We start from the raw sequence: 26,132 nt of genomic DNA on the forward strand, positions 1-26,132 counted from the left end.
GTCATTTGGTCTCAGAAGTTGTCGTACCATAATAAAACCCAATCTCTGCCCGGGCCCACTTGAACAGTTTTTCTAGAAAAGGAAATTTTTTTAATTACAAGAAATACCCCTCCTCCTTGACCGTTAGATTACCTTCAACGGTAACTTGTTATTTAAAAAAAAAAACAAAAAAATGGAAGAATAAATAGGGGGAAAATGGTAGTCAAATCGTTTTGACTATTTTCAAAAAATTGCGAATATGTCCAAAAATAGACACATATTCCCGTAATTTCCTTTTGCACACTTGGGGTGTTTCTGTAAAATAAAAAAGAGTGGAAGAGAGCAAGAGAGGAGGAAAGAGAGAGATTGAAATGAACACAGAGGAGCTGTAAGAGGAGTGAAGATTGTTCTTCTTCTTCTTTTATTTTTTGAAGTATTTGATTTGTGAAATAGAATTTTTTTTGTTGGATTATTGGTGGGTAAGGACGAGTAATGGGTGATTCAAGCGACTCTGTTTCTATTGATGTTGAGACGATACCATTAGGAGGGAAGGTAACAGACCCAGCTGAAATGCTGAAATAATCTCCATATCTTCTTCAATGTGGATCTTATTTTTTCTTCCTTGATATATTCTTCTTGGGTCTTCCACTAATGTTTTAATGCATTTCATTATTTTTTATTTTTTTTATTTTTTGGTTCTGAACTTTGCAGGAGTATTTAGTTGAGACAAGCAAAGGTTCCATCTCTGTTTTTGTTTGTGGGGATCAAGAAAAACCTGCTTTAATTACTTACCCAGATGTTTCTCTCAATTGTATGTTCAGTCTTCCTTGATTTCTAAAGTTTAAAAATGGGTTATTGTATTTCAATCCACTTTTATTGATTTATTCATCATTTTGAGTTGATTTTTGTGTTTTTTTGCAGATATGTCTTGCTTCCAAGGTCTCTTCTTTTGCCCAGATGCAGCTTCTTTGTTGCTTCACAACTTCTGCATTTACCACTTTGATGCCCCTGGACACGAGGTTAGTATTGGTGCTCCTCTAGCTCTTTCATTCTGTTAATCCTTCTTGTTCTTTTTTAAAAGTTCAGCGATTTTAATGGCATATCTTCTCATTTGTTTAAGAGTTCCTCCAGTTAGGAGCTGCTTCCATTTCTTCAGATGCTCCCTTTCTTAATGTAGACGACCTTGCCGACCAGCTTGTAGAAGTGCTCGACTTCTTTGGGTAAGTACTTGCAGCTGCGATTTTCATGGTTTTTTGGTTTTCTATTCGCTAGTATGCATTGATAAACTTTATAGCTTCATTTCACACATTTCATAACGTTGGTTTCCTTTCATAAATGCATACTACTGTAGTGTTTAAAACTCTCACGTTGTGTAGCCTCTTCATTTTGTATTTTGGAAGTCCCCTCCTTTTTTAGTGTCACAAAATCTTTCAAGCATCTCTGTTCTTTCTTGCATCCTTAATTTAGAATTTTACGGTGACTTGGGAAGATTCGTCTCTTACTTGATTTTCAAAAGATATCTGCATAATCTCTAATATGAATTGGAATCTATTCTTTTGATCAGACTCAAAGAGGTTATATGCTTGGGGGTTACTGCTGGGGCGTACATCCTTACACTCTTTGCAGTAGGTTTAGATCTTTGATAAGTTCAGTGAATGCAGCTTCCCTTTTGATTAGTCTTCAGTTTTAATTTTGTTTCATTCCGTGTCGTCTTTTATGCTGCAGATGAGATACAAGGAACGCGTTCGTGGGTTAATCCTTGTTTCCCCACTTTGCAAAACACCTTCATGGACAGAATGGCTATATAACAAGGTTTGATGCCAATACCATGCTCATCAACAGAACAATATTATTGGCATCAGCTCACCATGGATAGTGGGGCCTTTCTTATCTTCCAACATTCTATAACATTAGTCTTTTTCTCTGCCTAGATCATGGAGTACCCTTTTGATTGACATTCCATAGTTTGCACAACAGGATAATCCTGTCCTGTTGTCTGATACGTTGCTTGTAATAGAGTAGATTAAAATGTGTAATGGTTCACAAAAATTTCATTGATTGGATGGTTAGGGTCATCTAATGAAGTCAGAGGGCTAATGTCCTATCGTCCGATCCCACAATCCCTTTCCAATGAGTTCATACAACAGATCATGCATGAAGAAATTTCAAGGCTGCATAATCCATGGTGGGTTTGGTTGTTGTATGAAAATTTTCCCATTCAGAGAAAGGATATCCTTGGTTGAAAAGCATGACATTTGATTTCTGGATAAAATGAACCTCTAAAATTTGCAGATAATGTTGAACTTGATCTACTTCTATGGTATGTGTGGTTTATTGAAGGAGTGTCTTCTCCAGCGTTACTTCAGTAAGGTACTTGGCATTACTTTAGAGTTTGGTATATATGTTGCTGATTCAAATACTTTTGGTAATTTTTTCTTCTCAAATTCCCCCACAGGAGGTTAGGAGTGGTATGAATGGTGCAGAATCTGACATAGTACAATCTTGCCGAAGAGTAAGGAACTCTCAACCAGGTTTCTGCTATTCCTCCTTGAGGGAATGAACTAATTTCCTCTCTCAAAATGAAAGAGCAGACGGTATTGATAATCCCATTGTGACTGATCTATAGACCAGGGATTAAGGGACAGATTCAATCCTGAATTCTGACCTATCACAGTCCATCTGTCGGATTCCCTGATCCAGCAATGAACTGTCAATATACATTTACATTTCCATTGCATTTATCTGATGTGCACTTAATGTAGGACTAGATTTGACAAACAAACCAGACCCAAGACTGCAGGAACTTTTAAACTAAGAACAACCAAAACCACCCAATAGTAAATAGCAACAACAGTCCAACTTAAACCAGTCAACATTCCTTGAAGAAACCAAAATTAGTAGATCCACAATCAGGAATTTCAGGAAACAGCGTTTGCATCAACAATTAGAAGTTCCAGCAACAGAAATAGAGTAATTGAATAAGTAGGATCAGAATAAAAAAAAATCAGGACCAGACAACCAAATCAGAACTCAATTTTGACAGTAGGTTCTGAAATCTGGCATTAACTTCTGAATTTTTCAGCAGAGTATTATCAAGGAACTAATAACACATCTAAGGACTGATTTGAAAGTCCATTGGAGAATAATAGCAGCAGTCAAGTTCCATACAGATTTAAACAAAACAGAATTTAGAATTCAGATCTGGGCAAAATCCATAACCGGCCAGAACTGAGCAACAGTCCACTTCAGTAGGAACCAGTGGTCTGATTAGCCTCAAAATTGGATCGAACTTCCTTAATAATAGGACTAATCTTCGATCAAAATTAGAAGGTCATCGGATGGCCAGAACTCCCAAAACAGCTAGGCCAACGGTAGATAAAATAGAGAATCTACCCAGAAATTCTGCAGACAGATTAGAGCACTTACCTGGCTGGCTGAATGAGATTAGAAACAATAAGAAAACCAGAAAATATGAAGATCCACTCGGACTTCTCGCTGCAGAGTGTCGCTTGGATCAAACACCAAACCCTTCTTCTTTGATCAAACACAAAGAACCCTTATAGAGGAGAAACTTAGTAGCATCTTTTTTTGTTCATAAAATCGTGGCTCTACTAATGAGAGCTCTCCTTTATTTATAATAATGATGGGGGGTTACATAAAATAGAAACTAACTTTAGTTTCCAAAAACTGAAATAGGAAACAAAAAATTAGAAACTCACCTAGTTACTAAACCTAAAAATATAAACTTACAAAATAGAAAGTCCTTTAGTTACTAAAACTGGAAATAGAAACTAACTTATGACTGAAAATTGGAAACTAATTAGGTACTGAAATCAGAAACTAAATAACCCCATCTAAAAAGGAAATTAAAGAAAAAGGAAACAAATCACTGAATCCCGTATGCAACCTTAGAACCCCTAGTTTAGACCCATAAAAGTAGCCCAATACACTCAAAACACATGGGATCAAAGGCCTAACATGTATGGAACCCAACCCTATGCTTATTCCTAATAAAACAAGTCTATTTTGGTAATTAATCTGCATCACAGGATCTTTGCAATATACATTTCTATTGTGTTGTCTCTCTTCCTACATTTATCCCATGTTTGCGTTTTTCTGTTTAGCGATCTTTTTGAGACTTTTGAAAGAAAGCATTGTATTTTTTCCTTGAAATAATTTCTAACCTTACCAATTAAACAAGGGAAGAATTCAGGATATAATATTCCTACTATTTTCTTCCAAACAAGATGATGATTCTTTCTGTTATGTCTTTGCAGTTGCTGGATGAAAGACAAAGCTCAAATGTCATGCGCTTTCTACAAGCTATTAACGAGTACATTCTTTTACCTATCCTCTTCTTTGCATTGTTGTGTGTGCATTTTAGTTTTAGCTGATTTCCTCTAGTACTGTTGAGTCTCCCATCCTATTACGGCTTGTTTATTATGGTTTTTAACATTTTCTCGTTGACCTTGGACACAGCAGGATCTAGGGACTGTTTGATTCTCTGATGAACCTTTATGGGGTTAAATAATTTTTTCACCCAACTTAGGTGTCAGAGGAAACATTTTACACATAAGATCACAAATTTGTGGAAACCAGTGTTTGTCATAGTGGTTTGCAATTTTGAGCAGAGAACCCCCTCTTTACATGGAAGATTCCTACTTTCAATCTGGACCATCCCTCTGGTCTGGTAACGTGGCACCAACCCTAAAACCCAACATGCACTTCCCTATGTAGCAAGAAATGTTGGAACTTAATGCCCAGTGAAAGTTCCAGAATTCACTGGCAATGTACATTTTCAACAGATGCCAATTCATTTTTTAATTTTGCTTGGTGGCTGCTCATCTCCTCAATGAAATGTGTTCCATCTACACCCCAGGAAGGTTTAAGAAGAGGGGGGGGGGGGGCATTTGGATAAACTTTATTTCTGCTTTTTCTGCTTGTTGCTTCTGAGAACAGGTTTCTGCAAACCCTTCCCCTCCTCTTCCATGATGAACTACGGCCCCAGCAGTGATGCTACTCTCTCTCTCTCTCCTCTCTTCACTTATGCTGCATCAGCCATGGTCAATGGTGCTAGCTTTTTGGCTTCTCACTACTGTAGCATAAGAATCTTTATCATTGGTACTGATAAATAAACAAATTTGGATATGGACACAGAAAAAAAAAAGAAAAAAACCCCTCGATTATAACATGTATGTTTTTAAAACAGACAGAGAACAAGAACACTGTCTACACACATATTATTCCTTTTTTAATGAGAACATCTTTAAAAGTTCAAGTATATATATAAATCCTTGAGATAGGATGGTAAAATGTTACAATTTCTTTCATCATGATACAATATATTAGCATCAGGCATGTGTCTTTAATGCAGGAGTAGATTACAAGTAACTAACTCCGTAGTTTACAACCCCAAACAATACAAATAGAAGCAAGAAACAAAGAAATAATACCATCAAATAAACCCCCAAGGATACAATACCCATATAGGAGCAAAACCAGCCCAAAACCCAACCCGATAGGAGAAAGAAAGACCTTCTATAGAACTAGAGAGAGGTGCGGTCAGGTCTGTGGGAATCCGATTGAGCTGTATTTTTGGATGTAGATAGTCCCTAGGGAGGGCACAAAAACCCCCAAATATAAAGGGCTTCTGATTGCTAGTTATGGAGTTACGCACTTTCTTGATTTTTCAGACCTAAGAGAGAGAATGTGAAGAATTCTGCAGGAACATCAACTTGTCTTCTTCAGATAACCTTCAAGAGAGGATCGATTAATCTTCTTAGAGTATAGAACCCCCAAATATAAAGGGCTTCTGACGGTTGGTTATGGAGTTACGCATTTTCTTGATTTTCAGACCTAAGAGAGAGAATGTGAAGAATTCTGCAAGAACATCAACTTGTCTTCTTCAGATAACCTTCAAGAGAGGATCGATTAATCTTCTTAGAGTATAGAACCAGTCCTCCTAAGGATCTGTAGATCATATCTCAAACTTGGGTAGCAATGAGGGTCAATTGGCTTCAAGAACAAGAACTCTTTGATTGGCTGATTCTGACTTTGTATGCTTTAACAGGTCTGAACTTCTAATAACAATAAACAAAAAATAAAAATAGAAAAGCAAGAATCGATGGAGGGTTGAGAAGGGTGAAAGAGAATAAAGGATATCTCACCCCTCAGATTTTGGGTATCACACCCCTCAAAGGTTTAGGCATCTCACCTCTCAATAACAGTTTTTTTAGCTAAAGAGTAATCACTCAATAATTCATTCATTCAAATCTCCAATTATGAGTAATAGGCTCAAAGGTTTAGGCATCTCACCTCTCAATAACAGTTTTTTTAGCTAAAGAGTAATCACTCAATAATTCATTCATTCAAATCTCCAATTATGAGTAATAGGCTCCTCTATTTATAGAGGGTAGAATAGCAATCAAACTACTTAGGAGCTAGTTTCCCAATAGGACTAGACACTCCTACTACAACTAGGAGCTAGTTTCTCAATAGGACTAGACACTCCTACTACAACTAGGAATTCAAAATGGGACTATGATTTGACTTTATGACTCCAACATGGAGTAGAACTAACTAACTAATAGTCCATATAGAACTTTACAACCAACTAATGGTCTAATGGGCCTTTATTGAATTAAATAACAACTAATTAAACTAATGAATAAAATTCCGTTTTCCTACCTTTTACCCATATTTTAGGCCTATCAAAGTGGCCCATTTCAAAGAAAACTCATGGGATCAAAGACCCAACACATGCATAACACAACCCAAGGCTTATTTGCAATAAAATAAACCCAAGTGACTTATCTACATCAGTCTTACACATCTATAAATCTCTGTGCAGGAGGCATGATCTCACTGATGGCTTGAAAAAATTAAAATGCAAGACCCTTATTTTTGTGGGTGAAAGGAGTCCATTTCATTCTGAGGCCCTGTACATGAGTGCCAAAATGGGAGAGAGAAGCAGTGCTCTTGTAGAGGTAAAAGTCTGCACCTTTTCCTTCATAATCCAATTGGTTTGATCACAATCTAGTCTTGAAGTTGTGATACCTTATGAACTCTAAATCACTGGATTGACATGTTCTATAATACAATTGGGTACTTATCACAGGTTGAAGCATGTGGCTCACTGGTTACAGAGGAACATCCATATGCCATGTTGATTCCTATTGAGTTATTTCTAATGGGTTTTGGCTATCATCGGCAGCCACCTCTTACATCATTGTCAAATCAAGGTTCAAACCCTGCAAGCCGCCGTTCTTCGATAGCGCCGGAGCTTCTGTCACCAGAGAGTCTAGGAGTAAAGCTCAAACCTATCAAGACCCGCATTGCTTTTGAAGTTTGACATGAAAAGGACTTCATAAGACTTCTGAAATAATGTTTTGTGGAGGAAAATATTCTGTGATTGTATTAAGATGGGCAATCCGGGAATGTTTACACGGGTGTAGATAATTTATTGGAGAGATTATTAGGATAGCATTTTATTCTTGTCTTTTTAGATCATCAAATTTTCTTAAGATGGGGGATGTGGTAATCTTAGTTCTTTTGCTGGGGCTATGTAGAAATCATGTATTAATACTATTCTTTTGTACATTACTACCGTGTGACTTTAAAAACATTGTAATAACCCAGAAGAGAGCCCCTCATTTATTTCCTTTTATGCATCCATTCCTTACCTTCTTTTTTCAGTTATTTCTAATTGATATAATCATCCCAGATCTAAGATTGAATGACAGTAAGCAGTCATACTGAAAAAAAGTTGAAAATTGATCTGTTAATCCAATTTGTTTGTCATTGTTGATCATCACAAACACTTGAGTTGGACAATAATTTGGGCCAAGCAACCCATTTCTATAGACAGGAAACACATTTGAAGAAGCTGCTATTCACAGGTAAGCTAAGGCTTGCCTATGCAATTTTGTTCCTGCATAATGGTCAACTGAAGTAATCCACTAAGAATGTAGAGACATGAAACACTTTTGAAGAAGCTGATATGTCATTGGAAACTAAGAGCTAAAATGGAGATGAGACAACAGAATTACATTATCGGTACTCCTTATGCAAGTAGACAAATTCTATGAACATTTTAAGCACACATTGTCCTCTAAGGAGACCTAGCCAGATCACTTATGGATAAAGTCCTATGTAACAAATCTTACACACAAGTTTATCAACAGTACCATCAGTGTTGTATCTTCTTCTGTAAAGTGTTCAAGTCTAAAGTAGACCCATACATCTTAAGCAGAGCTTCAGCACACCAGCCATGTCCATCATTCACAGTAGGCATCCTCACTTCCATATAAGGTGTTGCAGGCTGTTGGCCTGTAGGCAAAATGACCCCAGCAAACACTCTTAGCACATTAGAAGCATCAATGTCCATGCACACACTGATTTCTGCTTCCCCTTTAGGAGCTGGGGGGATTCCCATGAGCTTGAAGTAGCCCAGGAGATGGTTCTCTTCCACTCTCTTCCCTTCACCTTCGTAAACAACAATTAGGGCCTCAGTCTGGTTATCTTGTGTAGTTGTAAAAAACAACTCCTTCCTTGCTGGCACTGTGGCGTTTCGATGTATGATAGGTACAAAACTATTGCCATCCGCCTTAATTCCAAGGCTCTGGGAGGTTGCTTGTATTGTCAACAAATCTAAACTCCCCAGCGGGTCGCTGATTCCTGATGCCACAGCACCCTCAAGTGCTGCACCACATACCGTGGCTTCCAGTGGATCCATCCCTGAATAAGCATCCGTCCTTTTGCATATACCCAAAACCAGGCCTCTTACTTTTGGAATAATTGAACACCCACCAACAAGTATGACATCAGTTAAATCTTCCACTTCTACTTTTGCATCAGATAAGCATTCCAGTACAAGCTCCTCACATTTCCTGAACACCTCTTTGTTTACCTCCTCAAATTCAGCACGGTCCAATGCCCTATTTATTTTTGAACCATTTGCCAAATCTACCTTAATTGGGACACTCGTCTGAGTGGTGAGCTTGTGGATAGCCTCTTGGGTGGCAATCCGAAGCAAGGCAATTGATTTGATTTCATTAATGCCATGGTTTGAACAAAGAGTCTCCATATTGGGTAAGAGATAATGCATTACATTCTGAAGTATATCTTCTCCCCCAATAACACTGCCTGATAAAGCTTTGATCTGAGAAACCCCTCCAGCTGTAGCAGTGACAGCTACATCGCAATAACCAGCACCCATATTAAAAATAAGTGCGATCTTCTCGCTTCCACTCCCCATGTTTTCATGTGCTATCTGCTGCTGCTGTTGTGCATACAGAAGTGCTACAGCTGTTGCTTCAGGCATCAACCTGAGGACATGTAGACCAGCCATTGCACAGGCCCGCTCGACCCGCGACACTTGAAACCGACTAAATGACACAGGAATGGTAAGAACAATGTTCCTTATGGGTCGCCTTAACCGAATTTCTGCCATAGCTCTTAATTCTACGAGAAACACTGCAAGGACTTCTTCAGGAGTTGTGGACCTCCAAACATTTTTCACCAAGGCAGCAATAAATGGGCGGGCACCAATATTTAAAGTCTGAACCAGAAAGGGGAGGTTTTTGCTAGCATGAACTACTGGGTCTGTGTCCATTCTACCGATCAAGCGTTTCATATTGAAGATTGAGGAACCTGAGAATATTTCATACTCGCTGAGAGCAACTTGATCACTGACACCTCCCGAAGGGATTTCATCTTTGAAGGTGACAAAAGTACGCATTATCTTCTGGTTTCTAGTATTCTTAAGGAGTTCAACTTCAGATCCATTCCATGCTGCAACACTACACTGTGAAGTTCCAATATCAATTCCGATAGCAATTTCAGGAAAAGCGGAAGATGGCTTGTCCTCCCCAGATGTTTCGCTATCAGATGCAACAGTGTATGCTGGTTCAGCCATTCCTGCGAAAAAGAATAACTGATTATGAAGTTTCACTTTTAGTCGACTCACCAAGGGAAACACACTATGATGACCAGAGGAACAGATGTGGAAAAGCAAACACTACAAAGTTTTTTCCTTTTTGGTACGTGGCAACCATTCAAAAGAGAGTTAAAATCAAAAGTTGCTTAGAGAGGTTAGTATATCACATATTAGGTTCTTTCAAGTACTGTTAAATTGTTAATAACCCTTGCTTTCCAGCTTGAATTTCTTTGCAAATGCATAGGCATGATCTGTCAAGTGACATCTTGATGTGGAACTTATCCAAAGTACAATGGAACCAAAATTTGCCACAAAGCAAAGAAGAAAATCTAAACTGTATTTCCAGAAATAGTAACACGTACAATTATACAATGGTATCGGCTCCAACCATTAGGATGAAATAACCTAGAGGGGGGGTGAATAGGTTATGCTAGTGGAATTTAACTCTTTTCGATTTATAGGTCACAAGTGTGATTATAAGTTAAAAGCGATGCAGAGTAAATAAAATAACAACACCCCGACACAAGATATATAGTGGTTCAACTCAATTCGAGTCTAGTCCACTCCCTACAAGAATCCTCTTGTAAGGTATTCCACTAGTTCTCCCTTTCAGTACAGTAGGTAGGGAAGAAAAACCTTTACAATCTTTTTATGGATAAGAGTATCCTTACAAATCCCCTTTATAGGCAGAGAGGCGCCTTTACAATCTCCTTTGCAGGTAGAGAGTCACCTTACAATCTCCTTTAAGGTAGAGAGGCACCTTACACTCTTTTAAGGATAAGAGGATCCTTATAATCTCTTAAGGATGAGAGGGTCCTTACACAAGCCTAAGTACAGTCTAGACTTAATGTAAAATAGAAAATGGAGAAGTGGAATAAAAGAGAATTACCTCTGGTGTGGTGCAAATGAAATATGCAATGATGATAGAATGAATGTACCTTTTGAAGTCTTCTTTATGCTTGTAATGTAAATGCCAAGATGTAGATGAAGACTTGTAGATGGTCTTGAGTTCTTCTTGAATGTAAAATGAAGAACTTGAACTCAAGAGATGATGTAGACTAATTTTCACTTCTAATGCTCAAATAATGCTTCTCTAAAGTTGGGATTTATTGTTAATTAATGAGTAGTATTAGAGATATTTATAGGTGAGCTTAGTGAAGCATTTTAGGCAGGGAATCAAGCTCTAACGGACATATTCTAGGTCCACCAGTCGACCGCCATCGGTAGCCGGTCGACCGCCAAGAGCCGTTGAGGCAAAATATAGCCGTTGGGGCACTTCCAGGTAGTCACCGGTCGACCAAGACTTTCAGCCGGTCGACCGCCTATGGTCTTGGACAGTTCCGGTCGACCGGGGCTTCCAGCCGGTCGACCGCCAACATGACATACTCTGTTTTGACAGAATGTTATCATACTGACCAATCGTCAGTGTTTTGATCATAACATTTTGATCTGATCTCAGAATGACCTAAAATTAGTTGCGTTGAAATCGTGACTCGATTTCCTACACCTTCTATGAAGGTTTCATCTCCTGATACCGACTCTAAGATTATCCAAAATACCCTTAAGTCAGGTTAATGTGGTTTTCACAGAATTTCACTAGGACATATTTTTCCTAATATGTTCCTTACAACTTAGAGACTCTCCATACTAGGTCAAGGTGTGCTCTATGGTCATTCTAGTGTGATGCAATGCACATGCATGTGGTGAGTGCATATATATATGTGGAGGTTACAAATTACATTAAAAATGACCAATCTATCCTAGTGGTCTTCTTCTTCACTTGAACCTTCCACTCTTTGGCACTTTATCTTCTTTTCTTCTTGTTTGCAATTCCATGTCTTTAAGCTTCATGTCTTGACATCTTGAAGCTTAAATTCTTATGATATCTTCTTCAAGCATTGATGCCAACTTGTTGATACTCTTCATTTCTTCGTTTCATTCACCAAATTCGATCTTTGATATGAAGTCTCTACAAAACAATACTTAAAGGAAAATTGTGACATACCTTCATATGTTTTTTATCATCGAAACTAACTATAGGAGTGTGGACATATCCCTAACACTTTCGTTATCGGCATTGAGATATTTCGTGATAGATCTCATCGGATACTTAGGCTATCACAGAAAACCTATATTAACAAAGTTTTCGAAAGATATGGCATGATGAATTGCAAATCAGGTGTTTCCCCCATTATCAAAGGAGATAAGTTCAGTCTAAATCAATGCCTAAAGAATGATCTGGAAAAAGCACAAATGAAGGATATTCCCTATTCTTTTGCAGTAGGGAGTCTTATGTATGCAATGACTTATACCCGTCCAGACATCAGTTTTGCTATCGGTATGTTAGGCAGATATGTGAGTAATCCTGGTATGGATCATTGGGTTACAGCAAAGAAGGTGATGAGGTATTTAAAGGGGACTAGGGAGTACGTGCTTACTTACAGAGCATTTGATCAGTTAGAAGTGATAGGATATTCAGACTCTGATTATGCAGGATGCCTTGACAGTAGGAAATCTACATTATGATACATCTTTCTACTTGCTGGTGGGGCGATTTCTTGGAAGTCCAAAAAACAGACTTGTGTCTCTACTTCTACTATGGAAGCAGAGTTTGTGGTATGCTTTGAGGCCACATCTATGGCGATTTGGATACGAAACTTTATCTTAGGACTTCGGGTTGTCGACACCATTTCAAAGCCGTTGAGAATGTATTGTGACAATGTTGCTACCGTATATTACTCCAAGAATGATAAGCATTCAAGTAGAGCGAAGCATATTGGAGTAAAATACAATTTTGTGAAGGAAGCAGTTCAGAAACAAGAAGTGTCTATTACACACATCAAGACAAGTCTGATGATTGCTGATCCTATGACCAAGGCATTAGCGTCTAAACACTTTACAGATCTTGTAATGGACATGGGTTTATGTAAAGTTTGATGTAATGGTCATATTATGTTAGACATTTTTACTTATTTATTTAAATGATCATGATATTTGTTGTTTATGAATATTTCTCACTTTATTATCGTGTGTACACATTTTATTTAATATATGTGAGATATTATGTTGGATCATTTAGTTATAGACTTTTCTAGTCTATTCCCTACTTTTGCACCTGTTTGGATGAAGTTATTAGTATTGTGACTATGGAAGAGAGTATGTCATTATATGATGTATAACCGCCATGATCCACATTAGTAGTTTTGTTCAAATATGGTATTATGATTGTGATGACATAAAGTTGATGGGTTTACTTTCAAATACTGCAGTATAATGTTAGAATCCAAATTATATTTGAGATTATAATTATGTGGTCATATGGTTCAAGTGAGAGATTGTAAGAATATTCTCTATTATTGTCCCATACACCAATTAGGTTATTGACCGATACTAATCTCATAGACTTGGATTCTAAATAGGAAACCCACTCCTCGTCAAATTAGGGAATAGAGTCCTACCCTATTTGCACACCTTGATGGGAGGGTGCAAAACTTTCTATAATAGAACTCTAGGTCCTCCTCCTACCCTAACGTTAATCTTATTATTGGTTTCATCACCAAGAGAGCATTAAGGGAGCTAGTGAGAGAAACCTAGAAGATCCATTATGTTCGTGATCGGGATTACAAGAATAAAGATACAGGAAGAATATAATGGCGGCAAATTCTTCACAGTCGATGGTGAACGGTATGCGTCGACCCTTATAGTTTAATTTTGTGATTCAATGATTGTATGGTAAGATCCTATCTGTTGTTATTAATAGGAACAACATCCTTCAGACGCGTCATGTGCAAAACATGAATTCTGAAAAACCTACGCAATAGATAATGATCAAGACATTATCTCCCTCATAAAAATTCAGATTTTCTTGATTCAAATGATACTAGAATATCATTTGAAGGGCTGCAATTCTTCTTATTTGAGCTTCAATATATAGGTTCGGCCTCTAAACGACTCAAAAAATACACTAAGTTGATGATAGTGTAAAAACTAATGTTCTAAAATTGATTTACCTACATTGTCTAGACCACTTCACCTTGTTCCATTTTTGCCTCAAATGCCCAACATTATCCTTGTTTGGACTTCTTCTTGAGGTTTCTTCCTCAATCATACATCTATGTGCAAGTGAAAAAGGAAAGAAAAGTAGAAGTTCTATATCAATTACATTATTTTTCTCTAAATTTTTCTACCAGTTATCATTTGCCCAATAGCATTTTTTACTACCTTACTTTCATTGGTTCAATTTATACCACAATAAAAAAAGACATTCACAAAATTCAAAGAGATTTAGATTGAAATTAAAGAATAAAATTAAATTCTACTCCATAAAATCAACAAAATGACAATGGGATCTCATAAAGGTAAATGCAATTGGGAGATTGTATCTTCTTTTTCTTCTTTTATAATTGCGGTTTTTCCTTTAATATTTGAGAATGACTATTTGATCTATCTCATTGTCTTTGAAGGGCTTCCTCTGTTTTAATGTTGAGGAGAATTTGACACACAAAGCGTATGACAAAGGTTCGATCCCAAGACCTCTTCCCCTGGGCGCCAACTCTTCAAGTCGAAACTACCACCACTAGGCTATCCTAGTGTTCGTTGTGGGTTCTTATTTTGACATGCATTGTTATTCACATAAATATACGAATTCTATAATAGAATTCTAAATTAAAACTAAAGATGTGGATAATATTGGAATCTCATTATGCATTTTCATAAAGCATTTTTAAATCTCTAGTGTCATTGGATCAATATGATTTTTGGGCCTTTAAGAGATTTCCACTTAGTGGGACCCAGATAGATAGAAGTTTCTCATGTGTTTCTTTGTCATGTATTCATCAACCATCATCTATCCACGTTTTTTGAAAAATGATGCTCCGTGGTAGTAATCATATCCCCCAGGTTAAGCCCCCGTACGGCAAACAGTGCTTCCGCAGGACTAGTGTTCGATAGTGATCATAGCTCCATTGAAAAGAAACTTTTGGGGGCTTCATCCTTGAAACACCAATAGGAAAGAAGCATCAACCTCATGGGTTTGGTTCAAACTCGGCTAAACACCTTTCTCCAACTTTCAAAGCATGTGAACACGACCAGAGATTTTTATTTTTCTATTTTTTTTTATTATTTATTATTGTTTATATTTTTGGAGGATGGGGTCTCAACATGCTCAGACCCGAAACTAAAATAGCACATTCTCTAAAAGCCAACAATGGCAATTCGATGGGATACAAAATTTGTATACAGGAGGACCTCAAGTTTTCTATTCATTTGCCAGATTTCTTTTCTCATCTGAGTTTGTTCAGGAAATGACATCAACTTGAAGAAGGCAAATTTGATAAGCAGTTCTTAACCAACTACGCTAAACACCTACTCTAGTCATAGGGAGCAGCTAACTCAGCTAAAGACACTTTTCAAGCGTTCTTCGCCACTATACCTGAACATTTTTTTACGGACTGACGTTCAAGTTGGCCTCTAGCGGTTCTTTATCATCTCCCAAATTTTTTTTTATCGTTATTGTTGTATCTGCTCTTTCTAAAAGGAAAAAAAAAAATTGAAATCCACCTTGAGGTTGAAAAACGATTGACGGATCACCTCTCAGAAAGGGAGGGATAGAGAGGTACCACTTGACGAATGGCTTTCTGCGACGTTAGGAGAGTAGAGTCCAAACCAAAACCAATTAAGCCATTCTAACATTTTAGAGACATGAAAATAGGCCATTCCAGACCTTTTCCTCATGGAACGAGAAGACTGATGCCACTATCGCCTCTTGGCTTTGCTTTAATAGAATATATTCGACTGAAAGGGAGATTTTGTCTCGCAGGCTTCACTAAGGCACTTCCCAATAAATAGCAAGTTTTTGGAAAAACGATAAAAAAGGATCACACTCTGGGTATGGATGACTTATTTAGGAATCTAGAATCATCTCCAAGTACCTTTCTCTATGACATGCGAGATAACTCCCCTATTAGGATCCTTAGTAAAGCCTTCATTAGGATCTCTGTTAGCGTTCCTTAATCAAATCTCTGTTAAGGTTGGAACCCTGTTGTCGGCCTCTATGGCCTTATGCAGTCCAAAGGCCTATTTTAATCTGTCGAAAGAATGTCTATCTGGTATCTTAAACGCTTACTTAACAAAGTATGATCTTATTCCATTCTAGTGGCTTGACTAGTAATGGCGAAAACTCAAAAAGAATCATAGAAAAAAAAAAAAAAAAAGATAGAAAGAAAAAGTGGCATAACAATTAATGCAGTATTATGTAGTCTTATCCCAACAATATTGAGAGACTGTATCAACACTTATTTTTTGTTTTATTTTTAATAAGACACTTGAAATACTAATAGGAGCAGGGGAGCAGTTGGGTTTCCTCATCCTTCTATTAGACCATTTCTTTTGGACCTATGAAGGTGTGAATGCACCATAACAACTACAGTCTCGATTCACTTAATTTAGATTCCTCTTCAAATATTCAAACCTGACTAACTGAGACTTTGGAAAAACGTCAAAAAGCAAAGATTGTTCCTGGAATTGTTGTTTGGGACCCAACACTAAATGTGGAATAGGGAACCGTTGGTTAATGGCATGACAGGGAAGTCTCTTCAGTCCCAGATTCCACGCATTAACGTCACCTCCTAGAAAGGCTTCATCATCAAGAATAATACCACTAAGGATCTAGAAGCTGACCACTTTTTTGACTGCCCCTCAAATTGTGTCAAATTACGAAAGTTACCATTCCTTAATTACTACTGTTTTATTGATTTATTTATGGGTTAATTACAGTGATCTCCCCTGTAGTTTACCTTAATGTTATTAGTTTATAACCATCATCTGTAGGACTGATAATTACTCTGTACCCTTTACTATTGACGGTATCAACTTCATTAGACATAAACTGTTAATTAGTGACATCATGTGGTAGATTTTTTTTAAAAGATAAAAATACCCTTTTAGGTACTTGAACTACCTATTCTACCTTTTCAACCCAAACCCAACATTTTACATTTTTTTCCCCATCCATCGACGACAAACAACCAACGATGAAGCCTCCGACGAGGTACCTGAACTTCCCTTTCATTGTAAGCACATCTCTTTCTTATGAATCTATCATCTCTCATGAACTGTGAGTAAGAATCTCTCATCTTTGATGACCTCCCTTTCATTATAATCCCATTCCTTTCTTATGATCCTATCATCTCCATAGTTAGCAAATTTGGATTCGGGAATTATTCGGGCGAAGAATTATTCGGAATAATTCGATTGATTAATTTAAGGATTCGGTCAAAAAAGCGGTCAAAAAAGCTAATTGGGTTTTGTTTTGTTTTTTTTTTTAAATACTGTTTAAGTGGACCAAATAATTCGGTTTAATTCGGTTCGGTCCGAATTATTCGCGTTTTATATTCACTTTTGAAAAAATCGTGAATTTTACCGAATTTTATTTTTAATTCGGATTCGGTCAGAATTTTTGATTAAATTCGGAAAAATTCGGTTCAGGCCGAATAATTCGTGAATTATTCGGCCGAATCGATAACACTGATCATCTCTGATGACCTGTGAGCAAGAATCTCTTCTCTTTGGTGATCTGCAAGCAAGAACTTCTTCACTCCGGCGATATGCAACAGTACCAAATATGATTGAGCTATATAGAGAAATCAATAATTGGAAATATGAGTTTTCTACTAATCAAATGAAAATAGAACAGAAAACCAATGCATTCCGCCATTCTCTCTCTTGTTCTCGATCTGAGTCATCCGACCATTGAAATCTTGTTAATCCATCTATCCCATGAATAAATCCCCATATTTTTGTTCTTATTTGTTGTACCTCTACTACTAAAAGATATTCTAAACCCTTCTTTATAGTTCTTTGCGCAGGCCATTAGTTGTAGAGTTTTCAATTGTATTTCTTTTCTGGTTTTGATTTGATTCGTTGGATTTGACTCGTTGGATTTGACATTTTATTTTAAATGTTTAGATGTGTAGGCAGCATAGTTAGCAAATTCGGATTCGGGAATTATTCGGGCGGAGAATTATTCGGAATAATACGATTGATTAATTTAAAGATTCGGTCAAAAAAAGGGTAAAAAAGCTTATTGGGTTTTTTTTTTTAAATACTGTTTAAGTGGACCGAATAATTCGGTTTAATTCGGTTCGGTCCGAATTATTCGCGTTTTATATTCACTTTTGAAAAAATCGTGAATTTTACCGAATTTTATTTTTAATTCGAATTCGGTCAGAATTTTTGATTAAATTCGGAAAAATTCGATTCGGCCGAATAATTCGCGAATTATTTGGCCGAATTGATAACACTGGTAGGCAGTGGCTTTTGGTTGACTTTATATTCGGATTTGAACTTCAAAAATGCTTTCCTGGTTTGTTTCTTCCCTGAGAGAGTTACGACAATTTTATTGCAACCCTTAGGCTGTTTCCCATAGTGATGAAACCTTAGCATCAATGATTGATCACACTGTATCTCTATCTTGGATCCAATGATTAAATTCCATTAATATTGGTTCTTTTTGTGGTTATAAAATTGTCATTTCAATTTATTTAGTTAACACCATCAACTGCAAGGGTAACAGAATAATTATCAGTTCCACAGGGGATGGTTATAACATTAGGGCAAATTACAGGGGAGGCCACTGTAATTAACCCTTTATTTGTGTGGAGGGTCCGCACCCTTCTCTATAGGCGTAGGTAGGGGTGTCAATCAGTCGCGATGGGTTGGTCTCGGTCAAGACAAGTTCGGCTCAGCAAAAATTTTAGGGCTACATCGTGAACATCTGTTTAGCTAAACGGGCTTAGTTACGACAGATATTGTATGATTTAGAATCGGGTTGGTCTGTCTTGGGTTATAATCGGGCTGCCATAAACGAGTCTTAACCAGACCTTAGTTAGGCTACATATCTATTTATCTTAAACGGACTCTAAACATGCCTTCTTAACTTATATGCATTAGTCGAAGTATTCAAGTTGTCAAGCTTATTCTATTAAAAGCATAGTTCTACCTCAAGCATATCCAGAAAACCCACCATTAATTCACCACCACAATTACATAAATTTCATTTTTTGCATTTTAATTTTCTATTGTTAAAGACACTTAGGCTTTTGCTTTAGTTTTCAATTTTATTGGTGGCAAAATGAAAATTCGAAGTAGTATTAAAGAGGTTGAGCTTAAAGGAATTGGTTCAGGTCAGGATCATAAATATGTTGGGCTGATCGGGCTCCCGTCGGGCTAGGTGGTTGCACTGTGTACTATCTGTTTATAAACATACGTGTCGAGCTCAAGCCCAACACATCTATTAATAGGGCCGGTCCAAGTCGAGCCATAAACCTATCAGACTCGATCGGACTTACCAGTGTGGGCTTGGAATTAACACCCCTAGGCATAGGGGTCTCTCACGAATAGAAAACATTAGGCTTATATATATATATATTTTTTTTTTTTCAAGAGATTCCATAAAAGATAGCGTGGGAATCAATGGAACCACATGGGCAGAAGCATCGACAACGGTATGGTTTTTGTTTTTCATGGGGTGGAGCAGTCATTTCACCCCTCCCTGTATCTCTGTGTCAAGGCTATGCTGTCTTCTGGGTTTTTTTTTTCCCATAAAAATATTAGTGATAGATGGGCTTAATACCATCAATAATTTCAATCACTTCCACCTATTATTTAATCATCTCCCATATCGATTGTCTAGGACTTTGGATATGCATTCCACCTAATAGTTGATATTATTGGATTAGAATCTAATTGGCTATCAAAGCTCTTGATTCTGCATTTTTTTCATCTACTAACACGACGTGAGGAAAAATGTTAAAATCCCATATCGAAAAATCTCCAAGTTCTCAGTGTTTTTATATACAAGATGAGCAATTTCCATATGATAGTCTGCACTTTTCGGTTTGACTAGGACCGTGGGTGTATCTTCATTTGCCTGTTGATTCCTCCACTTAATGGATCAAGCTTATGGGTTAGAATTTAATATAGCAAAAGGAGTTATTCAACACAAAAATTGACCAATTAATAGTTAATTATTTTTAAAAAAATGATCAATTAATGTATTTTTTTTTTTAACTATTTCCTTGGGTTGTGGCTCGCATTTTCTGTTAAAAAAAAAAATTTTGATTTCAAGCTCTTGCAAAAATATATTGTTTCCTAAATCAAGTGGAATAATAAATTTATCCAAAATAAATTACTAAATTTTAAGGGAAAAAAATAAGTATGAAAGACAAAATGGCCCCTATGTCCAGACATAAGAAGGGATAAAATGACCTCCTTTCCCTTTATGGAATACGGAAACTCCTCTTTTGTTGATGTTTTCTCGTGAGCTCCCATTAGCATAGAGTCAACCATTTAGGAACCTTATCCCAAATTTTAAATAGGCTTTAACAAAGACTTGTATTTGAGTAACAAAATTTGTAATTTTAAAATTGACTCTTAACTATGGTGAAATTTCCCAAAGCTCATTGTTCCTCCTCAGAAATTTCAAAGAGAATTCATTATTCAGTAAAAGAAAGAAAGTAAATTGGTAGAGAATGAATAATTCCATTTTATTTTGGGAATGAAATTAGTTTAATCAATCACCTAAAAGATTACTACTCATTTTATTAACTGAGTTTAATTAAAAAAAATTTCTTTATTGATATATTCAATTTTTTTTTTTCTCATATAAAAAGCATAGAGAAGAAAACCTTGTCCGCTTGTGTGGTTCTATGCTCAAACACAAATAATTACGTAAAAACCATGTTACTCCCATCCCAAATTGGGCAGGGTTCTCTTGCCCAAAAAGCATTTTAGACACATAATCAACCTAGCACTCTCTCTCTCTCTCTCTCTCTCTCTCTCTAAACTTACCTTCTCTATCTCTCAAAATACATTTTAGACACATAACCAACCTCTCTCTCTCTCTCTCTCCCCCTCTAAACTTACCTTCTCTATCTCTCAAAATACATTTTAGACACATAACCAACCTACCACTCTCTCTCTCTTTCTTGGAATTTACCTTCTCTATCTCTCAAAATAATTATTGTGAAAGTTAACCTTATTCAGAAAGAATGATGAAGAAGCCAAATTGGATACTAACTCTTGTTGATTCTTACAAACTTGTCAAACGTTCAATATACAATGAGATCTTGATGAGGTAACTTCAACCTAATTAGGTCTCTCTCTCTCTGGCTCACATATGCCTAGATAATCCAAACTGAAGGTTACATCAAGAATGATGAATAAACCAAATAATATAATAACTTTTTGTAAAATTCCTTACAAAAACATGTCAAAAATTCAAAATGCATTGCGAACTTGATGTGGTAACTTTAACACCAAATTAGGTCTCTCTCTCTCTCTCCTTGTGTGGATGTTGGGAAAGGGGTGGAAAACTTTCTCACCTATGCAAGATTGTAAGTTAAAGATATGACAGCTCATGAAATTATAAACACCGACGAAATTGTGTGTTGATCACAAATATGGATGTAACGTGGAAATCAACAATGAAACTTTCAAAAAGATTTAACGTAGTAAATCTTTCAATATAAAAGAAAAACCACGGGACAAGTCTGAGAGGAACCACTAAAATCAAATGAAAATAACAATTTGTCACTTCTCAAATTTTGGATCCAATTGGTAATGAAACTTTTTGAAACCTAATAGATACATCTAATGCTACTAGGGTTCAACCACAACATCAACACTAAAATTGACTAAAAAAAAACTTGAAATAATTTAATTAGTTTACATTAATGAGGGTACATAGAATGCCAAGACTAACTAGTTTTTATCGATTTAATATATATAATCGGTTCAATAATAATATATATATATATATATATATACGATCAATAGTTTTTTTTTATCCTGAATATTATCTGGACCCGGGATAGTCCCTAGAGTTTTATTAAAAATAAAACTAATAATAAAAAGACAAGGGGGGACATAACCTGCTTTACCCCAACACGGGAGAGACAAATCACTCTATCACTCACAAAACCCAAAAGAAAACCCTTATAAAATAAATTGTTACATTCTAAAGACCGGTAAACTAGCTTTGTCCTCTCGAATGATGCAACTAAGATCATTTGTTAGAGGATCATCACCATAGTAAATCAAATTTATTGTAGTCTCATAAGCAAAATTAGCTAACCAATCCGCTGCTCGATTACTTTTCGGAAATGAAAACGAAATGTAGGCTCTCAGAGAATTGCAAATGTTGATAACTTCCTGAAACCAATACCAACAACTCCACAAATTACATGATCTTTGGGTAACCAACTTCACAATCAAGGAGGAATCAGAATTAATATCAAAATCAGAGAGGTCCAATTCCCCACACAATTTCAATCCATCTCTAAGGGCTCGCAACTCAGCCATTGAATTTGAATACACCCCATAGAAATTAGAGATTACAGCAAAAACATTCCCGTTATTGTTTTTAATAATGTCTCCCCCACCATTAATGCCCGGATTTTCCTTACTTGCACTTCGAAATCAATAGTTTAAATGATTTTAGTTTCTTAAAATAAAAATCGAACCATTTAATAATCCATTTTACTTCTTAATAATAAAATCAAACTAATTAATAAACGATTCGATTTCAATAAACGATTATTTTGCAATTCTCATTTCACACATTAATACCTAATTAAAGGCCAATGGCACGATTGTAATATCCTCTAAAATCAAGTGTATATTGCAAGTTGCAAGTACATGATTCCACACAACCATCCAAACCCATAATAGATAGCGTTTTTCAGCAGTTGTTCGTCTCACACCCACCAACTTTGTTTTCTCCGGTCAAAATATGGGCCCCACACAACTCCTGACTTTTCAGCCTACCCCTAAATTCTAAATCCCCCAAATCCATACAAATAGACCCACTTGCCCACAAGTTCCCCTATCTTCATGACTGGAATTGATCATCAGTTACCTCTTTTCACTGAGTTACCTCTCAATGAGAGTGATTCACTAGATATGGTCTTATGTGAAGTCCTAAATGAGGCCATGGCTATCACCAATCCAAGGCTTCCTTCCATAGACACAACACTCCACCACAATCACGCTGGCTTAGAACCGAGTGGGCGCGTCGGAAAGAAGCATTATAGAGGCGTAAGACGCCGGCCGTGGGGGAAATATGCCGCTGAAATCCGTGACTCGTCAAGACACGGCGCGCGTTTATGGCTTGGCACGTTTGATACTGCAGAGGCTGCTGCTTTGGCTTATGACAGGGCTGCTTTTAAGATGAGGGGTGCTAAGGCACTATTGAATTTCCCAGCTGAGGTTGCTGCTGCTGCTGCTGCCAACTCTGTAGAGCAAGGAGTGAATCCTGACTCCAACTCCAACTCTAACTCTATCATCCATAGAATGAATACTGGTGGGATCAAATCAGAATCAGAGAACTCTTCTTCAGTTGTGGAATTGCAGGATTTGGGGTCAGATTACTTGGAGGATTTGTTGTCTCAGATGGATTATCCATCCTCTTCCTCTTCTTCTAGTTCATGTAATGTTGTAACATAATGAAACATATGTAATATACTTTTTCTATGAAAGTAAAAATAAAAATAGAGAGATTAATTAAAGGTTAGTCTCTCTAAGGGTGTTTTATCTTGTCTATAAGAGCACTAGTTGTGATGAATATTGATTGCATGCATGTGTTGTGATTCCATTTGATGGGTCAGGTCTTTTTCCACCACCTTTGCTATGATTTTGGATCAGGTCTCCATACGGCAATGTTTTTTATACGGTGTTTGATTCACACTTGAAATCTAATTAATGTGGAAAAAAATAGAGATTGAGCGGATTCTATATGTAGATCAGAAACTATACGAGGACCTGATCCGGACTTAACTGCTTAAGGCATCTTGAGACAGTCGTGCAGGTGGGCTGGGCACGTGCCATTTGGTTTCAGTCTTTTATTCGTTGTCAGTCATTCATACCTTGGAGGTGTATGATTTAAGCCCTCCCTACCAAGGATTAGTTGTGCAAGTGATCCATCGAGGTTCCCCCTTCTTCTGTTGGGTAGGACTCGAAAGTAAAGATCATTTGTTCTTTGATTGTCCATGTACCTTCTAATTATGGGTGGAGATCCATAGGCTTTCTTGCCCTATGAGGATTGCCAAGACTGCACTGCCCTCTTGATGTGCATTGAATATTTTCCCGCATACCCTCCCTATTTGCCAGTTGGCCTGATATTTTCTTTGTCAAACCGACAAACTTCTCTCACCTTTTAATATAATAACATGTAAATAGAAAGAGAAGAAATAAAATGACCTATGGCCCCTCATGGAGGATACTTAAATTGACCATGGAAGTATGGTTGAATACATGAATTTTGAAATTCTGACTAAAGGCTTTATTTCTTAAAAGTATCAATTATCTTTTTGAATAATGGACTTGGTAATCCCACGTGGGGAGAGAGAGAGAGAGAGAGAGAGAGAGAGAGAGATCATCACTTTCACTATATCAATTGAATTGGATGTGCGTTTGTCACCACTCTTTATGATTTGCTTTGAACACACAAATGCTATGATACCTGCATAGTTATCATATATATATATATATATATATATCCTCTTGGATTTGTACCTTCTAGATGTATAGAGAGTATGTACCAAGAAATAACTGCAGGGAAAGAAACCCTTAATGTTTTTATCAAAAAAAAAAAAAAAAAAAAAAAAAAAAAGAAAAAAAGAAAGAAAGAAACCCTTAATGGAACAATGAAGGGCCGTATTGTCAGCCTATTTAAATCGTTGGGTAGTTTATTGGCCCTACTCTACCCTACTAGCTCAGAGAATTTTTTCCCTAACAGTACAAAAGAAAATGTCACCAAAGTCTCAAATGCCATTTTTTAGGCACTTTCTTCTTCCTTGGTGTTAAGATACGAAAGCAAAGTTAGACCATTACACATTTCTTATTGCTAACGATTGTTAGTTATTTTTGGAGGTGAACCTTCGGGAGATATGCTAATCGAAGGAACGCTTAGACTTGTTCTACCAAGCTAGTGGTCAGGCTACCAATCTCAAGAATTTAAACTTTCCTTTAGTCCTAAGCCAGTTTCTTGCCTCATAAGATGGTTCTATAGGTTTCTTAAGATTCCATACATTGAAAATTCCGATGATATATTTAGTTTTATTTGTGGAATTTGAAATTTCTAAGTTGGAATTATTTCATGAGAACAGTGATTGAACAAACCGACGGATGCATGGTTGGAAAAGACAGTTTTTGTCACATGTGGGTAAGAAAATTCTATTAAAATCGATTCCCCCTTCCAATGTCAAATTTTGCAGCTACTCATTTCAAATTTTCAGCTTCCCAAATAAGTAAAGAATCTTCCAGTTGCTTCTGGGAGCCATGGTTTAAAGTATCTCCGATATTGATACGATACCCTACGATACGTATCTTAAATTTATCCTACCGATACGATACACACCGATATGATACATGAAATTTTTAAAATCCTTTCGTATCGATATATATCCTAGGATACATACCGATATGCACCAATACACTATCGATACGTACTGATACTCTATGAAAAATATAAAATCGAGGTGAAATATACATTTTGGTATGTATCGGTACGTATCGATGAGTATTTGTATGTATCGATCAATACGTATCGATGAGTATCAGTACGTATTGGTGAGTATCGATATGTATCAATTAGTACGTATCGGTATGTATCGATACAGTGCGCTACAGTCATATAATGGCCAAGATGGGTATTTTTTCAGAAAACACGATTTTTTGAGGGGTTTTTGTTCCAAAGTTGCTACCAGCTATATTTCTCTCTAACTAAAATGGAAATCAAGGTTGGGAACAAGGATTTTACATTTAGGGGATAACAACAAACCTTGAATTCTTAGTGCGATAACCTCAATTTAGTGTTTATGCATAATATATGTTATCAATAGCTTTTTTTAACAAATTTTTTATGCAAAAGTATTTAAAAAGGTGTTTCATATCCATTTATATGCGTATCTTTAGCGTATCTTAACGTATCTCCGATACGATACGATACCCTCCGATACGTATCTTAATTTTGGTCAATTGATACGGAGATCAATACCGATACTTTAATCCTTACTGGGAGCAATGGACTAAGCAGCCTAAAATATCCCCTGGATATCATGGAAAAGACTATGCAATTCCAAAGACATTGGGGTGCTAGGCCTTTAGGACCCAAGTCTTCACAACCGGGCTATGTTAGCCAAAGTACCTTGGAGACTGT

The 26,132-nt window shown here is 36.7% G+C and overlaps 3 protein-coding genes across 6 annotated transcripts in view; 2 read left to right on the forward strand and 1 right to left on the reverse strand.

The window, feature by feature from the left end:
• Positions 1–241: 241 nt before the first annotated feature.
• On the forward strand, positions 242–7,639 carry LOC122091308 (protein NDL2-like). Of its 4 annotated transcripts, none has more exons than XM_042661176.1 (12): positions 242–367; positions 464–531; positions 691–790; positions 901–998; positions 1,111–1,199; positions 1,544–1,604; positions 1,705–1,791; positions 2,272–2,349; positions 2,435–2,491; positions 4,257–4,312; positions 6,830–6,965; positions 7,097–7,639. In XM_042661176.1, exons 2-12 carry the CDS (start codon positions 472–474, stop codon positions 7,328–7,330), a joined length of 1,056 nt encoding a protein of 351 aa, XP_042517110.1. In that variant the 5' UTR covers positions 242–367; positions 464–471; the 3' UTR covers positions 7,331–7,639. The 4 variants fall into 4 exon arrangements, with proteins under 4 accessions (XP_042517110.1, XP_042517111.1, XP_042517112.1 ...); XM_042661177.1 differs by having other exon boundaries at positions 353–412; XM_042661178.1 differs by lacking the exons at positions 242–367; positions 2,435–2,491 and having other exon boundaries at positions 374–531.
• A 275-nt stretch (positions 7,640–7,914) lies between these two features.
• The window catches only part of LOC122091307 (heat shock 70 kDa protein 8), a 21,635-nt gene continuing 3,417 nt past the window's right edge, over positions 7,915–26,132 (reverse strand). Inside the window, exon 2 of the mRNA XM_042661175.1 lies at positions 7,915–9,897. Coding sequence (XP_042517109.1) covers positions 8,168–9,895 — 1,728 coding nt within the window. The 5' untranslated portion in view covers positions 9,896–9,897 and the 3' untranslated portion in view covers positions 7,915–8,167. The remainder of the gene's footprint in view (positions 9,898–26,132) is intronic.
• Positions 22,805–23,537, forward strand: LOC122091309 (pathogenesis-related genes transcriptional activator PTI5-like). Its single transcript, XM_042661180.1, has one exon. It carries the CDS (start codon positions 22,808–22,810, stop codon positions 23,417–23,419), a length of 612 nt encoding a protein of 203 aa, XP_042517114.1. The 5' UTR covers positions 22,805–22,807; the 3' UTR covers positions 23,420–23,537.

The sequence above is a fragment of the Macadamia integrifolia genome, chromosome 10, assembly GCF_013358625.1.
Source record: "Macadamia integrifolia cultivar HAES 741 chromosome 10, SCU_Mint_v3, whole genome shotgun sequence".
NCBI classification, from domain to species: domain Eukaryota; kingdom Viridiplantae; phylum Streptophyta; class Magnoliopsida; order Proteales; family Proteaceae; genus Macadamia; species Macadamia integrifolia.

Bases quoted from the DNA above. Each gene is read 5' to 3' on its own strand.
- LOC122091309 (XM_042661180.1), top strand. From the start codon at position 22,808: ATGACTGGAATTGATCATCAGTTACCTCTTTTCACTGAGTTACCTCTC.
- LOC122091308 (XM_042661176.1), top strand. From the start codon at position 472: ATGGGTGATTCAAGCGACTCTGTTTCTATTGATGTTGAGACGATACCA. The intron at 999-1,110 runs GTTAGTATTGGT...GAGTTCCTCCAG, and splicing joins TTGATGCCCCTGGACACGAG to TTAGGAGCTGCTTCCATTTC. The intron at 2,492-4,256 runs GTAAGGAACTCT...ATGTCTTTGCAG, and splicing joins TAGTACAATCTTGCCGAAGA to TTGCTGGATGAAAGACAAAG.